The sequence below is a fragment of the Scylla paramamosain genome, chromosome 10, assembly GCF_035594125.1.
Source record: "Scylla paramamosain isolate STU-SP2022 chromosome 10, ASM3559412v1, whole genome shotgun sequence".
NCBI classification, from domain to species: Eukaryota; Metazoa; Arthropoda; class Malacostraca; order Decapoda; family Portunidae; genus Scylla; species Scylla paramamosain.
In genome coordinates, this window is record NC_087160.1 from 6,415,971 (window position 1) to 6,438,818 (window position 22,848).

The 22,848-nt window shown below is 43.3% G+C and overlaps 3 protein-coding genes across 6 annotated transcripts in view; 2 read left to right on the forward strand and 1 right to left on the reverse strand.

Annotated features, from left to right (window-relative positions):
* Window positions 1-1,674: 1,674 nt before the first annotated feature.
* On the forward strand, window positions 1,675-11,253 carry LOC135104014 (uncharacterized). Its single transcript, XM_064010877.1, has 4 exons — window positions 1,675-1,705; window positions 5,050-5,322; window positions 8,472-8,559; window positions 10,429-11,253. Exons 1-4 carry the CDS (start codon window positions 1,675-1,677, stop codon window positions 10,487-10,489), a joined length of 453 nt encoding a protein of 150 aa, XP_063866947.1. The 3' UTR covers window positions 10,490-11,253.
* A 480-nt stretch (window positions 11,254-11,733) lies between these two features.
* On the forward strand, window positions 11,734-21,357 carry LOC135104180 (protein phosphatase 1 regulatory subunit 42-like). 2 transcript variants are annotated; one of them, XM_064011282.1, is made up of 10 exons: window positions 11,734-11,931; window positions 12,304-12,461; window positions 13,342-13,546; window positions 14,638-14,765; window positions 15,869-16,040; window positions 16,863-16,940; window positions 18,779-18,938; window positions 19,825-19,903; window positions 20,882-21,001; window positions 21,218-21,357. In XM_064011282.1, exons 2-10 carry the CDS (start codon window positions 12,352-12,354, stop codon window positions 21,273-21,275), a joined length of 1,110 nt encoding a protein of 369 aa, XP_063867352.1. In that variant the 5' UTR covers window positions 11,734-11,931; window positions 12,304-12,351; the 3' UTR covers window positions 21,276-21,357. The 2 variants fall into 2 exon arrangements, with proteins under 2 accessions (XP_063867352.1, XP_063867351.1); XM_064011281.1 differs by having other exon boundaries at window positions 11,735-11,931; window positions 12,294-12,461.
* LOC135104179 (metalloreductase STEAP4-like) overlaps window positions 20,830-22,848 on the reverse strand; it is a 166,930-nt gene continuing 164,911 nt past the window's right edge. For all 3 annotated transcript variants that reach the window (XM_064011278.1, XM_064011279.1, XM_064011280.1), the window contains exons 13-14: window positions 22,343-22,548; window positions 20,830-22,108 (exon numbers count right to left, since the gene is read on the reverse strand). In XM_064011278.1, coding sequence (XP_063867348.1) covers window positions 21,980-22,108; window positions 22,343-22,548 — 335 coding nt within the window. In that variant the 3' untranslated portion in view covers window positions 20,830-21,979. The remainder of the gene's footprint in view (window positions 22,109-22,342; window positions 22,549-22,848) is intronic.

The following is a 22,848-nucleotide window of genomic DNA, read 5'->3' on the forward strand; positions in this document are numbered from 1 at the left end:
AAAAATAGACAGTAAAAGCGGGAAAAGAAAGAAGAAGAGGAAGAAATACGATATGAGGGAAGAAAATGGCAAAAAGAACTTGAGACACACATACAGAACGAAGAAGAAAAGGAAACAAACCAAGAGAGAGAGAGAGAGAGAGAGAGAGAGAGAGAGAGAGAGAGAGAGAGAGAGAGAGAGAGAGAGACTAGAGGAAAGCGAAGAAATGCGACAAAAGACATGACCTCCGCAAAGAGAAGAAGTTAAAATTGAATTAAAAAAAAGAGAAAAAAAGAAAAATAGAAAAAAAAGTGGAAGAAAAAGTTACGTAAAAAGACGACACGTGCAAGAAAAGGAAAAAAAAGAGAAAAATGCATTAATAAAAAGTGAAAGGAGAAAGGAAAAAAATACGAAATACGAAAAAAAGGTGAAAATGAAAAAAAAAAAAAAAAAACAAAAGAATGCACGATGAAAGACGCAGAACTTCATAAATTAGGTGAAGAAAATTTTTGAGAGGATGAAATGCGAAGGAAAAATTAAATATGATGAAGGGTTGAGAGAGAGAGAGAGAGAGAGAGAGAGAGAGAGAGAGAGAGAGGAGAGAGAGAGAGAGAGAGAGAGAGAGAGAGAGAGAGAGAGAGAGAGAGAGAGAGAGAGAGAGAGATTGTGGATTAAGAACAAAATAATGAAAATACATCATCTACTATAATAATAATAATAATAATAATAATAATAATAATAATAATAATAATAATAATAATAATAAAACAATGATAATAAATAAAAATCACAGAACACAATAAAAATAGTAAACCGTAAATGAGGAAAGAAGTAACGAAATAAAAAAAAATGAGAAAAACAGGAAGGAAGGAAGGAAGGAAGAAATAAAGGAAAGAAAGAATAAAGGAAAGAAAGTAAGTTAAATAAGTGAAGAAGAAAGGAAAAACAGGAAAGAAATATAAGGTGATAATGGAGGCTGCAGTGTGTGTGTGTGTGTGTGTGTGTGTGTGTGTGTGTGTGTGATGTAAAACTCTAAACGATTAATGCAACAAGCAAACAAGCACACATAGACACACAGGCAGACAGGTACAGGTACACAGGTACGTACAAATTGATAGTCAGGTGCACAGGTGAAGCGAGTAATTGACAGGCAGGGAGGAATTGATGGAGGGGACGCAACAATATATTTAATCGACACCAAAAAGCAGTCTAGGGTTAAATTTAGATGACTTGTCCTTCAAACGCTGATGGACAGGGGACACGGACACAGAAAGAATAACACCGAGGGTGAAAAACACAAATCTAAATAAGTAATGATGGATGCACACACAACGAGCCAGTTAGTCGGAGAGCGACATAGACAGACAGCCTGTCAGAGAGACAAACAGACAGTCAGACAACCACTAACAGGCAGTCAGAAAGAAAGCCACTCACTCAACCGGTCAGCCAGCCATCCAATCCAGACAGCCACTCAACCAGCCATTTGCCATACATCCAAACAGCCATTCAACCAAGCAGTCAACCATCTAGACAAACAGACACACAGACAACTAGAAAGAAAGAGGGTTAGCTAAAAGAACACCGAGTCGAACTGCCAGCCATCCAGCGTGCCAGCCAGCGTGCCAGCCAGCGTGCCAGTCAGCCGCCAGAAGAACAGTCAGCCAGCCAAGCAAAAAGAGACGCACTATTGTCAAAATGGCGGAGTCCAGCTCGAGTGGCGAAGCTCGTTAGTGTGTCTCTTCAACAGGCAGGGAGGCAGCGTGGATGAGGATGAGGAGGAGGAGGAGGAGGAGGAGGAGGAGGAGGAGGAGGAGGAGGAGGAGGAGGAGGAGGGAGGAGGAGGATCGAGAGGAAGGACTGGGTAGGTGTGCAGGAGAGCAGCTGCAGGAGGCGCGTGGGAGGAACGAATGAGGAGGCAGAGCAGACAAGGAGACGAAAGAGCAAAGGAGGGCGGGACGCAGAAGGAGGAGGAGGAGGAGGAGGAGGACGAGGAGGAGGAGGAGGAGGAGGAGGAGGAGGAGGAGGAGGAGGAGGAGATGGAGGAGGAACAGAAAGATATGCTAGAAACCCCCGAGGGAGAAAACACGTGACGAAAAGAAGGAAAACATGATCAGAAAAACTAATCCGAAAAGGAAAGCAAAATGCGTGAACATTTTTGTCCCCGCATACAAGCAGAGCCTTTGAGCCTCGCCCGGGGAATGCGCGGGATTGAGTTTCTTTCCTCTGCACGCACTCCTTTGCCTTGTCAACTTCAGGCTATGCACGCATCCATCTGTTGTTCTCTCTCTCTCTCTCTCTCTCTCTCTCTCTCTCTCTCTCTCTCTCTCTCTCTCTCTCTCTCTCTCTCTCTCTCTCTCTCTCTCTGTGTGTGTGTGTGTGTGTGTGTGTGTGTGTGTGTGTGTGTGTGTGTGTGTGTGTGTGTGTGTGTGTGTGTGTGTGTGTGTGTGTGTGTGTATGTGTGTGTGTAGGTAAGCAGTTATTGGTGCATTCTGTTACTGTATATAATGGTAAATCTGTTTTCTTATTCTTATATCGTTCTCTGAAACGCTTAGGATTTTCATATGAACTATTTTCAGAAGGCACAGAGATAATAAGTCATTTTTATCGTTTTTTTTTCCTATCAAAAGTTCAAAATTCTTGTTAAACCATCACTGGAGTCACGAAAACATCGTTGAAAACCCCAATCGCTTCCACAAAAGTCGCTGTAAGAGGTCAAGACAGACCGCAGAAACGTTTGAGAATAAAGCATCTCCTTGTCCCCGATACCAGCTGCCTCTCGTCCTTTCCAAGTAAACTGGCAACCACCTGAGTCTCCGGGAACAAAGCTTACAACAAAGGCTTAAGACGCAAAAACAACCGAGAAAATATTTTGTCTTGTCTTCTTTTTTCTATTGTCCTCACAGGGTACAAAACATGAGTGTGGAAGTGTTTGCTTCTTGATCTTCTTTGAGAGCAACTATCATTCACAAGTGATTCAGACACATCAGAGGAAGCATTTTTCTTATTTTCTGACATTGATCATCTTTCCCTTTGTACTGTGTGACCAAAAAGTACTCTGTGACTTAGCTAGCACTCATGCATGTTAATGATCCTTAGTGAAGGTTTACCACTGACGCACCTGAAGTAATGTAGTGCACAGGTATCTCGCATCACCTTTACTAATGAACAGATGTACCGCGCTGGATGAACCAAAACTCAGAGCAATGTGTAATTTTCATACTGACACACGGATGAAAAGAGAATGTATGCGAAAAATGTTCTTTGTCATTTATGTTCAACTGTAATGTTATGCTGCCTTTGTTGATTCACGTGTTTGTGTTGCGATGAACAATGGTCACGAAAAAAAAAAAAAAAAGCCGTTCGTCTCACTTTCACCAAATGAATAATATATAAAAACCCGCGACGAGTCATTACATACATACAAAGATACATGCATACATACATACATACGTACGTACACACGCCGCTTGATTCAAACACCCCATTATCTGGCGGACTTTTCCCGTAAAATTAATTGCACATTACAGAGAACCAATTACACGCAGACAGCTCAGGTGACACACACACACACACACACACACACACACACATAGACACACACATTTTTCAAGCAGACTATTATTTCATACCTCCTACTTGACTTAATCTCGACACACGGCAGCATCACACCTGTCACCACGCGTGTACACTGCGAACTGATGTGCTTCCCTCCTCACACCTGTTCAGTACATCAGACAACACCATCACACACCCACCTATCATTTCCTCTATCACCACAACTGTCATCACAACTACCTTCATTATTACAACCACAAAGCCATACGCACTGGTAAACTCTGGAACTCACTGCCTACTACTACTACTACTACTACTACTACTACTACTACTATTACTACTACTACTACTACTACTACTACTACTTCTACTATTACTACTACTACTACTCCACCTTCCTATGACTTGAACTCTCATGACAGAGGCTTCAGGTCACTTATCCTCCAATTCTGGATAATCCTTTCGCCTTCCTCTTTAACGATTGGCAATTCAATAGTTATATTCTTCCTTTGTGTTGCCCCAGCTCAGCATCTCTTACATAAGAAATCACGATCATTGGCAACATCTACAAATCACTAAGATCTTCGCCAAACTTCATTAATTTCTATTGGCTAAGGGGAACAATTATAAGGGTGCAGAAGTGATGAAGGGCAAGGCTCCAGCTAATGCCACGCCGCGCTGGTTCATTCTGTGCTCGTAAGGTGACTTGGCAGGAAGGAAACACATTTGGTCAGATTGCTCTCAATGGACTTGTCTGGTATGGTTGGATGTGTTTAGCTTAGCTCCACTGGTCACTGGAATACGTGCGCTTCATCACAATAAGGATCAGTCCTCCAATCCAGTCCCTTCATCTACTCCTACTATACCTGCATTACAACTGGTATTGTCCTAATTCATTCCTCTTAACATTCTTACTACTACTACTGTTGCTACTACTACTACTACTACTACTACTACTACTACTACTACTACTACCACCAACACCACCACCACTACTACTACTGCTGCTACTATTACTACTGCTAGTACTACTACTACTACTACTACTATTACTACCACAACTACTACTACTACTACTACTACTGCTATTACTACTACTACTACTACTGCTGCTGCTGCTGCTGCTGCTATTTCCACCACCACCATTATTACTGTTACTTTGTATGTAAGAGGGACTGTGGCCAAGGGCAAGAAAAATGACACACACACAAAAAAAAAAAAAAAAAAGGCCCACTGAAGTTCCTGGTCTTTTAAAAAGCCAGTTCCAGAGCAAGTCCAAAGTTACTACTACTACTGCTACTACTACCACTACCACTACTGCTGTTGCTGCTGTTGCTGCTGCTGCTACTACTACTACTACTACTACTGTGACTGTTATTAGTAATGCTACTGTACTGTTACTGCTAGTCACACTCGTCGTCTTACTCTTCCTCCTCCTCCTCCTCTCCCTACTACTATTACTTCTACTCCTGCTACTACAGCATCACCCTAACTCACTTCCTCTCTCTCCCACAGACTCCAGCCGGTCCACGAAGCGCGGCTATGACCGTCTCAACGCCGCGGAGGAGGACGCCAACGGCAACAGCAGCCCGGCGCCCCTCCGAGCTTCCCACGCCTCCGCCACGCCTGCCACCACCCCCAGCGAGGCAGGCGGCGCCCTCACCCCTACCACGCCCAGCACGGACATGGACGTGGGCTCCAGCGGCAGTCCCTCCCTTCTCGAGTCATCGGACTGCGACCACTACATGACTCACTCTGACTCCAGCGACTCGTCCTCTGATGATGACGGTGTGTGTGTGTGTATGTGTGTGTGTGTGTGTGTGTGTGTGTGTGTGTGTGTGTGTGTGTGTGTGTGTGTGTGTGTGTGTGTATGTGTGTGTAAGCTACTATTCATATTTCCACTATTACTACTACTACTACTGATATACCACCACCACCACTCCCTATAGTCTCAACATTAAGGAACTGATTACTGAGTTTATTTCAGCTAAAGTCAGCCAGCCAGTCAGTATGCCAGGTAGCTAACTTGCTAGTATAAGAACATAAGGGAAGCTGCAAGAAGCCAGCAGGTCTACACGTGGCAGTCCTCGTATAAAATATACCAGTCTGCATCCACCTATCATGTCTATCTATAAATGAATCTTCTTGTAAAGCTCCCTGATGACTTGGTTCCAGCTACCTGATTAGTGAGTCAATACCATTCATATTCATCTCAACTCGATTCACTTTAGTCAAAAGTCTAAGAAAACGGTAGCACTGAGTACATTTGATGTGCTGACACGAAGGAATTGTGGCATATCTACCGTGCGTTACAATACAAAAACATCAAAGTAGAAAAGAATAATTTTACAAATATAACACACAGTATTTTGCATTAACACAAGTATTTGTGAGCAAACTTTATTAACAACTAGTTTTTCATTTCTTTTTATATATTTTATTTCATTTATAAGTAAACTTATTCATTAACAACTAGAATTTTTTATTTGTTTTGTTTCATAATTTTTTATCTCGTTTTGTCTGAGCATTTTTTCCTTTAACGAGTAAACTTTTTCCATTCATTTTTTTTTTGTCTAAGAACAAAGTTATTTGTTAACGATCAGAATTTTTATATTACTTTCTATTTGTTACTTTTTTTATATTTCAATTATATTTCAATTTACATTTCAATTTTTTAAATTTCCACTTAGTCATTAATGTCATTTTTTCCTTTTTGTTTTATTTAAGTTTAATTAATTACGTAATTTACTTTATTTTGCCATCATCATTATTTTCTATGTTACATTCACTGGTTTATTCTATCATTATGTTTAGGTTTTATATTGACGGATAGAAAGCTTTTTTCTTGTTTTTATTTTTCATTGTTTTTTTTCCTTTTCTGTCACCGTTTTCAGGATAACACTCAGTGAAGTATCATTCATTGTCTATGCTGTTTTATCTTTTTGTAGCTTTTTTTTTCTTTTTTGTTGCTTTTTTTCTGGATTATACCTCCAAATTTATGCTCAAATGGACACCCATTCAATGTTTATGCTTCTCCTCGGAACTCAGCAGCGTCACACGTGAATATCAAGTATTCCATTACACTACTGCTGTTACTACTACTACTACTACTACTACTACTACTACTACTACTACTACAAACTACTACTACTACTATCACTACTACTACAACTAATACTACCACCACTACTATCACTACTACAACAACCACCACAGCTACCTCAATCAAACCAGCGATCAAGCAGTGTCAGAATCACCGGCATAACCGCATCTATCCCACCGCCTCTGCTCCCTCGACCCTCCAATTCTAATTTCCGCGCGCGTGTCAGTTTGATTCTATTAAAACTTGTGCTCATCGCTCTGAAGCACACACTAGTTTTGCGTGCATTCAATTTCAACGTATGTTTTTCCTCTCGCACTTGAATGATCTTTGTTTGGGCGTTAATTATACAAACAAACGGCCCGGAAGCTTTTCATGAGCTCATTAACAATATAAGCTCTGTAATCCTCAAATGTAATTGTTGTGCAGGTGATGAAAGAAGCCCAGGGTGGCGCAGTAATTTGGTGGCCCACACAACTTAAAATTTTCACTTATTTATTTCTTATTTCTTATACAAAACGCGAATGGTTAACTGTGATATGAGGCATCGTTATAGAATTTAAACTAACGTGATTCTTTTCCTGATGCAAATGTTTTAAAGAAATTGCCCTTATTGAATGCGCCTCTATATACTAGCTACATAATAAACTACATGCAATATATATAATTACGATTTCTCAAGTTGTAATAATAGCTAATGATAATGATAAAAAAAGTGAAATGAAAAGAAAAATCTCTCTCTCTCTCTCTCTCTCTCTCTCTCTCTCTCTCTCTCTCTCTCTCTCTCTCTCTCTCTCTCTCTCTCTCTCTCTCTCTCTCTCTCTCTCTCTCATACACATCACTTCACTCTAAAAATTTCAATAGCCATCTTACATTCTTCTCGATAATTTCGCCTTAAAATCTATAAATTGTACTATCTCATAATTTTATTCGCCACTTTTCAACAACCATCTTACACTCTCCTCGATAATTTCCCCTTAAAATCTATAAATTAATACGTATCTCATATTTTTATTCGCCACTTTTCCTTATAAACAGAAATCAACATCTGCCTTACATCACTGTCATGTATCTCCTCTGAAACACTTGGCTCTATCTTACACGCATTCACGCTTATCTTATCTTACCTAGCAACCTAATCTTAGCATCTTGACTCACATCCTTATCTAAATTGACTTCTTTACCTTTGCACAGTGGCGGTCAGGAGCAGATTAACGTGTCTCACTCCCACTGTGCTTAAGGTTTTCTTGTAATCATAAGTCCTCTGATCTGGTTATCATCTTACAGAACCTCAGCCAGTATTCTTAAACGCTTAGGGGTTTTGTAAGGAGTATTTTCAAAGGCTACAGTAATCAGGTGGGGTTCTCACGAGTGTTTTTGTCAGTGATGAAGCAGAATCCCTACTAAACTGCCACTAGAACCATGAAAATACCCTTGAAAATCCCAATAACGTTCTCTTGTGCTTGACGAAAGATGAGATAAGATGTTGAGAGGTTTGAGAACACGTTGCTTAACTTAACAAATTCTAAGGAGATAAGAGGACACAAGATAGAGAGAGGGAAACCAAAATAAACATGCTACTCGAATACTGAGTTGCAGATTTAACAAATTCTAACGGGATAAAAGAACGCAAGACAAAAAAAAAAAAATAAATAAATAAAATAAATAAAATAAATAAATAAATAATAAATAAATAAATAAGTAAAAAAAATAAAAAATAAATAAAACACTTCACTCAACAAATTACTCACAAATACAACTACAATACCGACCATGCCTGCGATTTAACACCATGACTTCGTGACCTAACTTGCCTTAACTCCTCTCTTCCACACAGACGAGGCGCTGACCTGCAACGTGTGTGACCGCGCCTTCCCCACCTCGCGGCTCCTGGCCTCCCACCAGACCAGGAAGAGGCACTACGGGTACGCAGTGTGAACATGGAGAGAGAGAGAGAGAGAGGATGGAAAGGGGGATGAGTGTATGGAGTGATTGGGGAGAGAGATGACGGATGAAGAGGAGCTGGAAGGGTAGAAAGTGAATTGGAAGGGTGGGAAGAGAAGAAGTGATTGACTGATTGACTGATTGAAAGTATTACAGCAATAAATCCGTGTGCTGTTGAAAGAGAAAGGAAGAAAAGGGAAAAGGAAGAAGAATGAGTAGGATGGATAAGTGAAGGGAAGTGAAGGGAAAAAGAAAAGTGAAGGAAAGTGAAGGGAAGAAAGGTGAGTAGGATAGATAAGTGCAGTGAAGGGAAGGAAAGAGAAAAGAAGAGAAAGAAAGCGAAGGGAAGTGAGGTGAAGAGAAGGAAGGGAAGGAAAGGGAAGGGTAAAAAAGAACGGAAGGAAAGGAAAGACAAAGGGAAGGGAAGGAAAGGATTAAAAAGAAAGTTAGGGAAAAGATGAGAAAGGGATATAAAAAGGGGAAACGAGGGACAAGAAGGAAATCGAAGGAGGACAACGGCAAGGTAAGAAAAGAAGGGGAAGAGAGGGGAAGGGAAAAAAAGAAGGCAAGGGAAAGGAGAGGAGATAAGGAAGACATGATTAAAACATGTGTGGGAGGAAAAAAGGAAAATAAAAAAAAATGAAGGAAAGAGAAAGAAGAAATAAGTAAAAGTCAAATAAAAAGTCAAGGAAAGGGATGTAAGAAAGAAAGAAAGGAAAAAAAACACAGAATAAGGCAAGTGGATGAAAAGAAAAAAAAAGGAGAAGAAAGGAGATGGGAACATAACTTAGAAATCAGAAGGGGAAGAAGGAATGGAGTGAGGGGCAGCAGGGAGGAGAGAGGGGGAATCACTGAAGGGGGAAGAACTGAAGAGATGAAGGGGAGGAGAGTGAGCAGCTACGGTGAGGGGGAAGAGAAGGGAAACGAGAGAGGGAAAAGTAATGAAGATGTTGGCTTTAGTCATCAATGAACTGGTGAAGAGTGGCGCTTAATGAAGTGAAGAGGAGGAGGAGGAGGAGAAGGAGGAGGAGGAGAAGAATAAGAATGTGAGGTGAGAAGAGGTGTTGCTATGAGGGTAAGAGAGGAGAATTAGGGAGAAAAGGGAAACAAAAAGGAAAAGAAAAGAATAGAAAGAAAGTAGTTTTTTTTTTTACGAGGGGAAGTGAGGAGAGGAGGAGGAGGAGGAGGAGGAGAATGAGAGTGTGAGTGTGAGAAAAGATGTGGCTATAGAAGAATGAAAGGGGAATAAGTAGAAGGGACCGAGAAGGAAGGAAAGGAAAAAAAAAGAAGGAAAGAAAGTGAAGTTTTTAACGAGAGGAAAATGTGATTGTCAGACGGAAGGAATGTTTTAAGGAAGGAAAGAATAAGCGGAAATTTATGATTGAGAGAGAGAGAGAGAGAGAGAGAGAGAGAGAGAGAGAGAGAGAGAGAGAGACGAGAGAGAGAGAGAGAGGAGAGAGAGAGAGAGAGAGAGAGGCATGTATTATGAAACTGCTTATACTTATTGCTTAATTTTAAAGGGCCACAGATATGATTAATTAAGTTTTCAAAGGTACTAAATCCTACTGATGGCGCAGAATACAAATGTTAACCTTTCACCAGAATCACGAAAAACATGATGAAGACTTTAGCAACCTTTATATAACACTACTGAATATCATAAGAACTTCCTGAAAAAAATAAATAAATAAATGTGGAGATTATGTTCTGGAATGTTGAAGAATACGGTCGAGAGAGAGAGAGAGAGAGAGAGAGAGGAGAGAGAGGAGAGAGAGAGAGAGAGAGAGAGAGAGAGAGAGAGGAGAGAGAGAGAGAGAAAGAGGGAGAGCTAACCTAACCCTTCCCCTCAGATGCTCCACCTGTGAGAACGTGTTTCCGACCCTCATGTCCCTGGAGGCCCACAAGGAGTGAGACCAACCACTGGTCAGACGACGACCTCTTCCTTGACGACGACCGATGACGACGACGACGACGACTTGGACGAATTCTACGACGACGAAAGTGAACGAAGAGGAGCGCGAGAAGCTGCTATAGTTCTCCGCTCTACGTACACAAAACTTAGCGTAGCACAGGAGACACTGGTACATCATATAACAACACAATAGCTAAACAAAAGAATGCATATGTATATACCCATCTATTTTTCTTCCCTTCAAACTCCAATGGCGATGGAAACTTGAAACTAACTCGAAACTTGAAACTAAAAAACTCTGTCTTTCCCAACGCCGGACTGCCTCAGTTTCTCCTCCGGCCAGATCAAAGCGAAACACCAAATTTTTAAGGGAAGCTCCTCTGTTCTTCTGTACTTCGAGGGAGAGAAAGAGAGAGTGAGAGAGAGAGAGAGAGACGCGGTATAGATGTCGCCTGCGTTGATAGGTGAAGGAGGACCAAGTGGTTGCCATTAACTCCCCTTGCGCCGGTACTAAAAGTTCCCCTAGCCTCCCTTCTTCCTCCCCTGGTTCTACAGAAGGGATGTATTAGGTAGGATACTATAGATAGGACAAGCCAGGGGTAAGGATGCGTTTCTATTCTATATTTTCTATCTTTCAAGGCGTCTCTCCTAAATCAAGGGTGTGTGTGTGCGTGTGTGTGTGGGAGTGTGGATACAGAACACTAGTCACTGTAAAGTATCAAATTGTATAACTTTATGAGTATAATTAAAATAGTGAAGTAGTGAGGTTGTTTTTCTGTGTCCTGTTATAGAGTGTGTAGAAGGGAAATGGTGGTATGTTTGTTTTTTCCTGTGGCATTATCCAAACATCCAATACTCCTCCACTCCCTCAGTTTACTTACTACTCTCTCTCTCTCTCTCTCTCTCTCTCTTGACGGGACGCTCTTTTGTATATATTTTTCCAGGCGACGTCAAAACAGCATGGAAATTTCGCTGTTCATCGTTCTATGTAGCCACGCAGCCCTTAATTTAATTGCCTCTCTCTCTCTCTCTCTCCTCTCTCTCTCTCTGCTCTCTCTCTCTCTCTCTCTCTCTCTCTCTCTCTACTCTCTCTCTCTCGTCTCTCTCTATTAGTATCAAAACACTACCACTTGCTCTCCCAACAAAAATCTCTCTATATAGCGGACGCTCCTTTTACACAAACAAACAGACCCCTTTCCCACCACCCCAGACACCCTCCCTCGCTACCCTCTCCTCACCACCCTAAGCAGCCGCCCGTCTCCATGGCAACGTGTCAACAAGAAAGGGTGGCGGCCCGGACCTTCTACTCACCTTCACAAACACACTACTTGGCCGGCCGCGGGGCAAACAGGTGAGAGCACAGGTCCAATTAGCGCCCCGACGTACCTGAAGGGAGATAAGAGAACGCAGCTGAAGAGGGAGTACGCCAGATTTCGTACAGGTAAGAGGGATGGATGTGCTGGGTTATGATGGTCAGGTGTGTCTGGTAGTGGTAGAAGTGAAGTGTTGATGAAAGGAGATTTAGTGTGTGTGGGAGGTTTTGGATGTGGTATACGGTGGGTTGTGTGTGCGTGTGTGGTGTGTGTGTGTTTGTGTGAGATAGAGAGAGAATGCAAGCTTACGTATAACAGAAAATTATAAAGAAAACAACAAAGACAGGTAGAACACATTTAATTTACACAACTATCAATGAATGTATGAAATAACTATAAGAACAAGAAACTGACACTGACACACACACACACACACACACACACACACACACACACACACACACACACACACGGCATGAACACCTTCCAGCCCTGAGCAGTCCCCACCAGGCGCAGATAAGACGGGACATAGTGAGGGGCGCCGGGGGATGGTGGGCGTGAACAGGGAAACACTGTGGGCGTGGCTGGGGCATCCTGACGCGGTACGGGGCAAGAGAGACGCCAAGGCCAACAGACGGAGGCGAAGAAGGGGGAAGAGGTACTGTACTAATTTTGGTTATAATGTATTTGTTATGAGTACTTGTTCTACTATCGACAAACTGTTATTAATACTTGTACTTCTTTGAGAGTTGTGTGGTTAACTTTGTCAGTGAGGTACTATTGTGAATTAATTATATATCGTTCTGCTTTAATATGTATTTGTTATAAGTTCTTCTTCTGTTATCGACGAATCTTTATTAATTTCTGTACTTCTTTGGTATTTGTATGCATTTATTTATTTATTTATTTATTTATTTTTTTGCCATTGAGGTGCTGTTATGAATAAATTATCCCTCACCCTTTTATTTATCACGTGTCCGTTCTGAGCACTTCCTCTGTCACCGGCAAACCTTTATTAATTTCTGCACTCCTTTGTGATTTATGTACATCATTTTTTCACTGAAGTACTGGTAGACACAAGTTACGCACCAATGGAAAGTAAATCCCGGATGTTTTTAAGTGAACATTGTAGTCATGAATATGAAACAGTTTTTTTTCCTTGTGATATCATTGACTGTGAAATGAAAACTAAATGAGCGTGATCATTATCTCAAGTGAATCAGAACTTATTTAAAGGTGAATAGACATGCACGAAGCGACGATAATTTGTAGCGGCCACTCTTGTAACATCCACCCCTTGTAACAGTCACACGCTAGAGCAGCCACACCCTTGTAACAGCCACACCCTTGTAACAGCTACACCCTTGTAACAGGCTCACCTTCATAACCGTATCCTTTCAATGATTACACCCTTTTTTCTCTTACAGCCTTGTACATAACAGCCACATCTCCGACACCCTTGTAATCACCCTTGTTACTCCCACGCCATAGTAACTGCCACTCTTTCGTTACGCCCTTAAACTCTGCCCCTCCATCAGGTCGCCCGCGTCTGAGGCTGCAGGAGGGTCGGAGGAAGACAAGGGCGAAGAGGAGGGCGATGACGGAGAGAGGGAAATGTTAGAGGAGGATGGTGAGGCGCAGCAAGGGGAGGAGAGCGAGGATGAGGAGGAGAGGAAGTGGAGGGATAGTTACCTGGCGAGAGTGACGCACCTCCACCTGCAGAACAAAGGCATCACGCATCTGGTGAGTGGGAGGTGAATGATGATGATGATGATGATGATGGTGAAGGGGAGGAGGAGTGGATGGACGATCGGGAAAAAAATGGAAGGGGAGAAGCGTGAAAAATAAGAGGAAAGGAGCAAAAGGAATAGGAAGGGGAAGGAATGAAAGGAAAGAGAGAGGAACGGCAAGAGGAGACACGAGAGAAATGATAGAAAGGGAGGGAGTGAGAGGAACAGGATGAGGGACAGGAATTACAACAATGGAGAAGGGGGAATGAGTGAGAGGGGCTGGAGGAGGAAGAAGGGGAGGAATAGGAAGAGAGAGTGCCAAACTTTGCGGTGTGTTTCGAAATTGTGTTCTTCTCGTATCATTATCATTGCCATCATTACGGAGCACAATGGACACGGTCGCCTGAATGAAGAAAAAAAGAAAAAGAAACAGACAAAAGAGAAAACCCAACTAAATGATGCTCTGTAACAAAAAAAAAAAAAAAACGATACAACCATTATCTTTCATAAGCTGTATTAGTGTGTGTGTGTGTGTGTGTGTGTGTGTGTGTGTGTGTGTGTGACGTTCAATATTCTAACTTCCTCGTTACTTTCCTTTCCCCTCCTCTCTCTCTCTCTTCTATTATCTTCTTCACTATAATATCTCCTCTCATCTCCTCACTCTCCTTATCTTTTCATTCATTCTTCTCCCTCTTCCCCTTGTCATCATGCTCTTCCTTTCCTTCTTTCTCCTTATAATTTTTACTCGTTATTTTACGTTTTCCTCTTTCTCATTCTTTTCTCCTTCCCCCTCCTTTTCCTCCTCCTCTTCTGCACTAACCTGCCCCTCCCACTTATATAATAGCGTAGAATAGTTACCCAAACAGCCTAGTAAGGACCTCAAGGTTTGTTACTGTTTGGACTTCCTTTGTATTCCTCCTCGGTCTTTTCCTCTTCTTCTCTCTCCTCATTCCCCTCTACTCCTTCTCAGACCCAATCTTTTCTTCCCTCTCGTACGTAATCCCTCTCGAAACCTCCTCCTCTTTCTGTTCCTCTTCTTATTCCTCCCCTCTCACACCGGACCTAATCCTCCTCCCTCTCCCCTCCCCCTCCCGCCACCACCAGGAGGACGTCGGTGCGTGTGGGGGAGCGCTCGTGGCATACCTGCAGCACAACCACCTGACGAGACTCATCAACCTCCGCCATCTGCGCCATCTTCAGGAGCTGTATCTTCAGGATAATGACATCACCAGGTAGGATGGTGGTGGCGGTGGTGGTGGTGACTGTTGCTACTGTTCCTGCTACTATTACTACTACTACTACTACTACTACTACTGCTACTACTACTACTGCTACTTTTACTATTATTAATCACTTCTGTTATTACTTCTACTACCACAAAAACACCAACATCACCACGCTAACAACGAGAACTACAACTCGTACTACTATTACTGCTACTGCTACTACTACTACTACTACTACTACTACTACTACTACTACTACTACTACTACTAGTAGTAGTAGTATTGCGTACTACTACTACTACTACTACTACTACTACTACTATTACTACAGCCAACACCACCTCCTCTGTTTACAAGAAAAAGAACAACTACTATTATTGCAGATATTATTGTTACTACTACTACTACTACTACTACTACTACTACTTTTACTACTACTACTTTTACTACTACTACTACTACTACTACTACTACTACTACTACTACTACTACTACTATTACTACTACTACTACTACACTACAACTATTACTACTACTACTACTACTACTACTACTACTACTACTACTACTACTACTACACTACAACTATTACTACTACTACTACTACTACTACTACTACTACTACTACTACTACCACCACCACCACCACCACCACCACCACCACCACCACCACTGCTGCTGCTTCTACTACAACTACTACTATCACTATACATACACAGAACAACATTGGAACATTGTGGAGGCTGCAAGAACACAGTATGCCTAAGCACTGTAGTCCCTGTTTAAAATACACACACCTGTATCCAACTACTATACCATTCCCATCCATAAATTAATCTTCCTGTAAGTTCCCTCCACACGCGGCGCTAACAAAGTAATTGCTAAGACTATAAAAACATTACGAAATCACTTTCAAATACATCAGTTATGGATATTCCAGCAAACTGTCTCTTTCACTGCAATATAAAACTGTTAATAGCACTTGAAGTAATGCTTGTAAGTGGCTGTAGAACAAGTAAAGATGTCTCAGATTAAGGGAACATGTGGCAAGAAGCAGTGAAAGGGTTATTAAACTTACTTCCATCCCCTCTCACCCTCCACACACACAGACTGGAGGGACTACGGGAGCTGTGCAATCTGCGTCGCCTCCTTGTGTCCGGGAACCGCGTCGGGGTGGTGGAGGGCCTACCGCGGGGCCTGACGGAGCTACACGTGCAGGACCAGCGGCTACCCCTTGGCGACGCCCTCATCCTGGACCCCCACGCCTTGGCCGCTGTGCAGGTGAGGGGAGGGGAACTGGGAAAGGATGAAGGGAAAAAGAGATGGATAGAATGGGAAAGAGGAAGAGAGATGACGGTGCGAAATGAAGCCAGGCAGATGAATAGTAAGTATGATGAGAGGAATTACTGTAAAAGAGGAAGAAATAGGAAGATAGGTAGATAAAATTTACAACGGAGGAAAGAGACGAGGGTACGAAAGGAAGCCAGACATAAGAAGAACGGAAGGAAAAAAGTAGCTACGTGAAATGAAATGGAAAATTGTGAGAGGAAGAAGGGGAAGGATAAGAAGAAGAAGAAGACGGGAAAAATACTGTAGGGTGAAAAGGATGGCAAGGAAGTTAGAAAGGCATCCCTTATTATGCGATACGAGGAGGAAAGTAAAGGGCTGAAGACATGAAGGAAAAGAGAATGTCGTAGAAAGGAGAGGCAGGTAACAGGAATGGAAAGGGAACCTGGAGATATAGGAGATGAGACGGTGATGTATGGAAGACGAGAGAGAGAGAGAGAGAGAGAGAGAGAGAGAGAGAGAGAGAGAGAGAGAGAGAGAGAGAGAGAGAGAGAGAGAGAGAGAGAGAGAGAGAGAGAATGGAATCCAAGGTAAGAGGAAAGTGAACCATAGGCTATAGGAGGACGATGAGAATAAGGGAATGAGGGAGACAACACGTCAGAAAAATAGCAAGGGAGGAGAGGACATGTGTAGGGGAGGTGAGGAGGAAGAGACGTTGTGGGTGGGGAAGGACAGGAGCGTGCCAAGCCTAGCAGTGAGTCTTTCCTGTCTGTTTCTACTCGTCCTTGCTGTCTGTTACCCTACTTCTTCACGCAGGACACCCTGAGAGTCCTGGACGTGCGCGGCAACAGACTCACCGAGATGGGTGCCGTGGGTCTGCTAGGCCGCCTGCAGGTGAGTGTAGAGCTGCCCAAACACGCACACGCACACGCAGACGCACACACACACACACACACACACACACACACACACACACACACACACACACACACACACACAGAGAGAGAGAGGTGTAGACAATTCATTAATTACATTTGAACTTTTATATTAGCTTACACTTGTATAATAATATATAAAGCATACATGATATGTAAATTAACTTATCTCTCTCTCTCTCTCTCTCTCTCTCTCTCTCTCTCTCTCTCTCTCTCTCTCTCTCTCTCTCTCTCTCTCTCTCTCTCTCTCTCTCTCTCTATATATATATATATGTGTGTGTGTGTGTGTGTGTGTGTGTGTGTGATGAGTGTTTGTAAACTGAATTCCATAACAAACACCTCAACATTATTATAGTATATATATATATATATATATATATATATATATATATATATATATATATATATATATATATATATATATATATATATATATATATATATATATATATATATATATATATAATATTCATACCGATAAATATTGAGGCGTCTTCTATTTACGGTGATCCGTTTCAGATCTCTTATCTGGTAGCGCGGTCCATGCTTTATTTACCATCATGATATGGATTCTTGTGATCTCAGTGATCCGGATCGTGATCTGTGTAATCTAGGGACGGAGGTGGGTTGTACCAAACAACATTACAGACGGCGACCATGGCAGCTGCTGACCAGCTTCTAATGGAAACATTTTAGGGAAATACACCGGTAGAAAACGGCTGATATGCCGAACAAACAGACTAAATGTTAATAAAATGTTGCAGAATGCTGCTAAAACTACAAAAGATGTGTGACAGCGGTTGTGGATACCAGTAACAAGGGGGATGTAACAAGCCATATCAAGCCTTATTTTTATGGCTTCTGATTATAATTACGTAGCCGTCGCCTCCTCTACCAGCGACTACATGGTGAGGTAAAGGAAGGGAATACTTGGAAAGTGGTAAATAACACTTTTACTTTAGAAGTGCCACAGTAATGGTGTCAGTAGTGTCAGCATGAGGGCCAGTCAAACTCACCCTACGTCCGAATATTCTCATTTTGCCATTTTTTACTTCACCAAAGAGAGCGATTTCAGCATGCTGTGTGTGAAGAGAGCTTTGTATGGAACCTGTACATCGTTCATGGCCAGGCAAACAAACCAGTCGTGATGCCATTCTTTTCTGTTTTAACGAGGATCCATCTGAATAGGCAGGTGGCCTTCTTGGAACAACTGCTTCAGGAAATGTGGGGTGCAGCCCTCACTGACACTTCCTTAGAGCACAGCGGCGAGCATCAACAGTCTGCCTCTGGTGACAGCTGGGCAGCGACTTGCCAGTGTTGTTGTTGTTTTCATCGGTGTTGACTTCTTTACCGTTGAGCGAATCCAGATCAGATTCAGATCCATATTAATGATGTAGAGCTGATCGGTGCTATAAATGGAAGACTCCTTTAGTAATGCACACCTTTAAAATACTTATATCATAAATTATTCACATACATGTACGTACTTCAATATACACACCTCACGATCCACGGAGGGAAGTGACATTATTAGGGCGTAAAAAATAATAATGATAAAAAAATGCACCTAACATTTTTGTAAGCTATTCGTCTTTGATTATCTTTGTGGAGCTTAGCTGAACATTTTCTCTGTTCTTAAGCTGTATTATGTAACTACCATCATCAGCCTCTATGGGGACAAGGATCTTACCCAGCCACTCTTCTCTCTGCCGCCCGTTTATTTCACGCCTTACAACGAAAATAATTAATGATAGAATAAAAAAAAAAAATAATAATAACTCTAGCCTCTTCACGCAGGTGTTACGCGCCGCACACAACGACCTGTCCTCGCTGTCTCACCTGGGTACTGTGCTGGGCCGCCTCACGCACCTCAAACACCTGCACCTCATTGGCAACCCAGTCACCGCCCACCGCCGCTACCGCCCCGCCGCCATCCTCGCCGCCTCCCCAACGCTTGGTGAGCCGCGGGGTTGCTGCACTAATTGGGTGTTGGTAACGGAGGCGTGTACTAGGGTTAGGTTAGGTTAGGTTAGGGTTGCTACATTAATTGGGTGAGGGTAATGGAAGGGTGTACTGCGGTGGCTCTCTCGGGAAAGTGCATGTTATGATGAATTATTGGGAAGAAATCGGCAGCGTCGGAAAGTAAGGAACGGAAAAAAAAAAAATGTGGTAGAATAAAAAGGAACAGGAAAATTAGTGGATGATGTTCGACTCTCTCTCTCTCTCTCTCTCTCTCTCTCTCTCTCTCTCTCTCTCTCTCTCTCTTCTCTGTTACATTACAAATGGCAGATATAGAAAATGCGTCGTGAAATGAGTTAATAAAAAAAAAAAACTCGCGGTGAGGTATTGGCACGCAGTAAAGATGCCATTACACGGTGCGAAGCTGATGGAACACACACACACACACACACAAAGACTAATGAGTATAAACCTGATTAGGAGCAAAAGTTTGAAGCAGGAATCCGCTCATTTCGAAGCGTACTCACTATCAAATGAACTGAACCTTCGGGAGTGAAATGTATAGATATCTGTAAACCTCCATTTTGGTTTTGCTTGTGCTTGTCTCGGCTTTGTTCGAAGCTATTTTTTGTCTTTATATGTAAGAGAGACACTGGTCAAGGACAACGAAAAGTGTGAAAGAAAATGCATACTGAGAGTGCCAGTAACTAAAGACAGGTCGAAAAAAGGATTATAAAAAAAAAAAAAAAGAAAAAAGACCTCTTATGCTATGAAAAGTCAACCAAGACGCGACAGTATGTAAAAAAAATAATGTAAGCAATGAAATGTAAGTAAGAAGCAAGTGACTGAGGGTATAGCAAGGCTCCCTTCCCCCTCCCCCTCAGAGACGCTGGATGACAAGCCGGTGACAGCACACAACAGAGACTTCCTTGTGCAGGCTGACCGGTACCGCGCCGCCCGCAGGTGTGTGTGTGTGTGTGTGTGTGTGTGATAGGATAAAAACATAAAGATACCTGCAAGGCGCCGTAAGCCTACATTATTACATCAGTCCCTGTACACAAAACACACTCACCTACATATCCACGTATCATCCCTATCCATAAACTTATCTGATCTTGTTTATGAACTTCATAATGACTTGCCACGAACAACCTGATGACTATTCCGGACATCTACCATTTTATTTATGAATCACTACTTTCCTATCTCTTTTTTTTCGAATCTAAGTTTATAAAGCTTGAACCCGTTACTGAAAGTACTTTCCAGATTTCCTGAGGATCTAGTGTACATCACCACTTATATATCTGTATCAGATCCTCTTTTACCTATACCTCTGTAACGAAAGTAAATTTTTAAAAGCTTTAACCAACTCTCGTAAGGGATATTGCACTCTATTTTGTTACTCTCCTCTTTACCGACTACCAGTCCTGCATCCTTCCTGTAATTGGTGGACCAGAACTGTACACTATAGTCGAGATGAGGTCTGACCAATACCAAATATAATCTTAAATAACATCAGGACTCAAAGCATTCTTAATTAACAATGAATCATAATATACGAATAACTCCATTTCTGGCCTCTATACATTGTTTTCTCTGACGGAGGCCTGAGCTGACTGTAACTTCTTAAATCTCCAACACTCTCCGATCCAGACAGAGCCTCGTTTTTTAGTGTGTACATATGTTAATTTTTTCTTCAAACGCTAAATACTAAAATAAAAAATTCATTTCAGAACAAATGAAAACAGCAAGAGGCCAGCAGGCACGTGGCAATCTCTGTCTGTCCATTAGCTCATTGTGTGTGTGTGTGTGTGTGTGTGTGTGTGTGTGTGTGTGTGTGTGTGGTTGGGTGGTGAGTGCGCGCGCGTTTGAAAAAAAAAAAAAACACATTGTACTTTATGAGAGTTTAATAATGCTATACTGTGGCATTCCTTCATAAAGGGAGACAAGCCAGCAGCCTCCCGCCGCCCCCTCCACCAGCGGCAGCAAGGTCTCCGCGCCCATCCAGCCTGAGCCTCATCTGCTCTTCATCCCCGTCACCCCCCGCAGACCTTGCCCACGGTAAGACTTCCCTCGGTGTACAATGTACAACAATAGGTATAATTCAGTAATAACAGAGAGCCTTTGCAGCGGCAGCTGTGGCACGAGTGAAGGCCAGGCTAATTACCGCCTCGGCATAATGAGTCAAGTAGTATTTGTGCTTTATTACCATTCCTGAAAAATATGAAATGGGTGGAACACGTGTAAATTTTGTTACTGAAATGGCGCGTGTTACAGAGGCGCCCGCTACGGGGCCGCGCTTCGTGCTGGGGGCGCTGCGCCGGCCAGAGTTTGACCTCATCCTGCGGCGTGCTGAGCGGAGGAGGGAACGACTGCGAGGGTCGTCCAAACCTTCCCGGGACCCCGAGACAAGCGAGTGGCCAGGCGTGGGTCCCATCGCCCACCACGACTCTTCTGGCGACGACCTCTCAGATGCAGGATTGCCAGAGGGCGCCTCACGAGGTGTAGACAAGTGGTCGCGTGAGTCTTGCGGTCACCCCGAGGGGACGCACGCCGAGAAGAGTGTGTGGTTTGAGGACGAGGATCTGTCCCCTGAAGAGCTGCCTCGCCTGGTGCCGCGGCCCTACTGGAGGAACAAACCCCCCGTTCCTCGCGGCACCAGCAGCGTGCCTGTCGCCAACTAGGCAGAGCAGACACGCTCCATTAAGTATACGTCCAAAATAATAATGAACCAGTGTGAGGCGTCCTGGTGTGCTACAAACACCTCCATGGTGGCTGCGTGACTGCTTCACGGCAGCCCCAGCAATCGGGGGCCGGCACTCACCGGGCGCCCCGCAATGCCTCTAACACAATACATGCTCGTCCCGATGCTGCCGGTGGGCGTCTCACCCACACGCAGCAGACAAGGAACTTTCGCCAAATGTTAAAGTGCATTGAAAAAAAATCAATAAAAGAATCAACGGCTGAAACGCCTCACGCCAGCAGTCACTCGCTGCTCGTTCGTGAATATGCGCGTCTTGGCACCTTGTCCTTGGCAAGTTAATTGTTGTTGGTCCTGGAGGGAGTCCTGTCGTATCCCTGGCGGATGTTCTGGAGCATGGAGTCCACGCAGGGCAGCAGGAGGGGCAGCTTGAGGGCAAGGGTGAGCAGCGGGAGCACCATCACGAACTGTGGGCAGAGCAGCAGTGAGTCACGAGGCAGCGGGGTCACCACAGCCTCCGCCACCACTGACCGCCATGTAACATAATCGTCTTCGATATGCCTTTAATTATTCAATACGTCGCTGTATTATGATGAATGGAAGAAAGTATATTATAAAGTGCAGTTTTATTTCTCTCTCTCTCTCTCTCTCTCTCTCTCTCTCTCTCTCTCTCTCTCTCTCTCTCTCTCTCTCTCTCTCACCTGGCCATTGGAGGGGAGGTAACAGGTAAAGTCTGGCTTGAAGAGCATGTCCCAGCCGGAGAAGACAAGGTGCAGCGTGGCCAGTACCAGCGTGAACCAGCCCAGCACGCTCTGCACGAAGGAGAACTCTCGCCACGTCATGTTGCCAGCCACGGAGGGGAGCGACGTGAGGCCCAGGATGCCCGCCAAGACCAACGCAAAGACACCTGAAGGGTGAGGGAAACGGTGGAGAGAGAGAGAGAGAGAGAGAGAGAGAGAGAGAGAGAGAGAGAGAGAGAGAGAGAGAGAGAGAGAGAGAGAGAGAGAGAGAGAGAGAGAGAGAGAGAGAGAGAGAGAGAGAGAGAGAGAGAGAGAGAGAGAGAGGGGGGGGGGAAGGGGAGACAGTGGTGGAGGTGAGAGATGAGAAGAGGGAAAAACGTGTCATGTCGAGAGGATGAGAAGGATGACGTCACTCCAAAGTTCTGCCTGCGCTACCCTGGGCGGGGGTCGAGCATCTACAGGTGTTA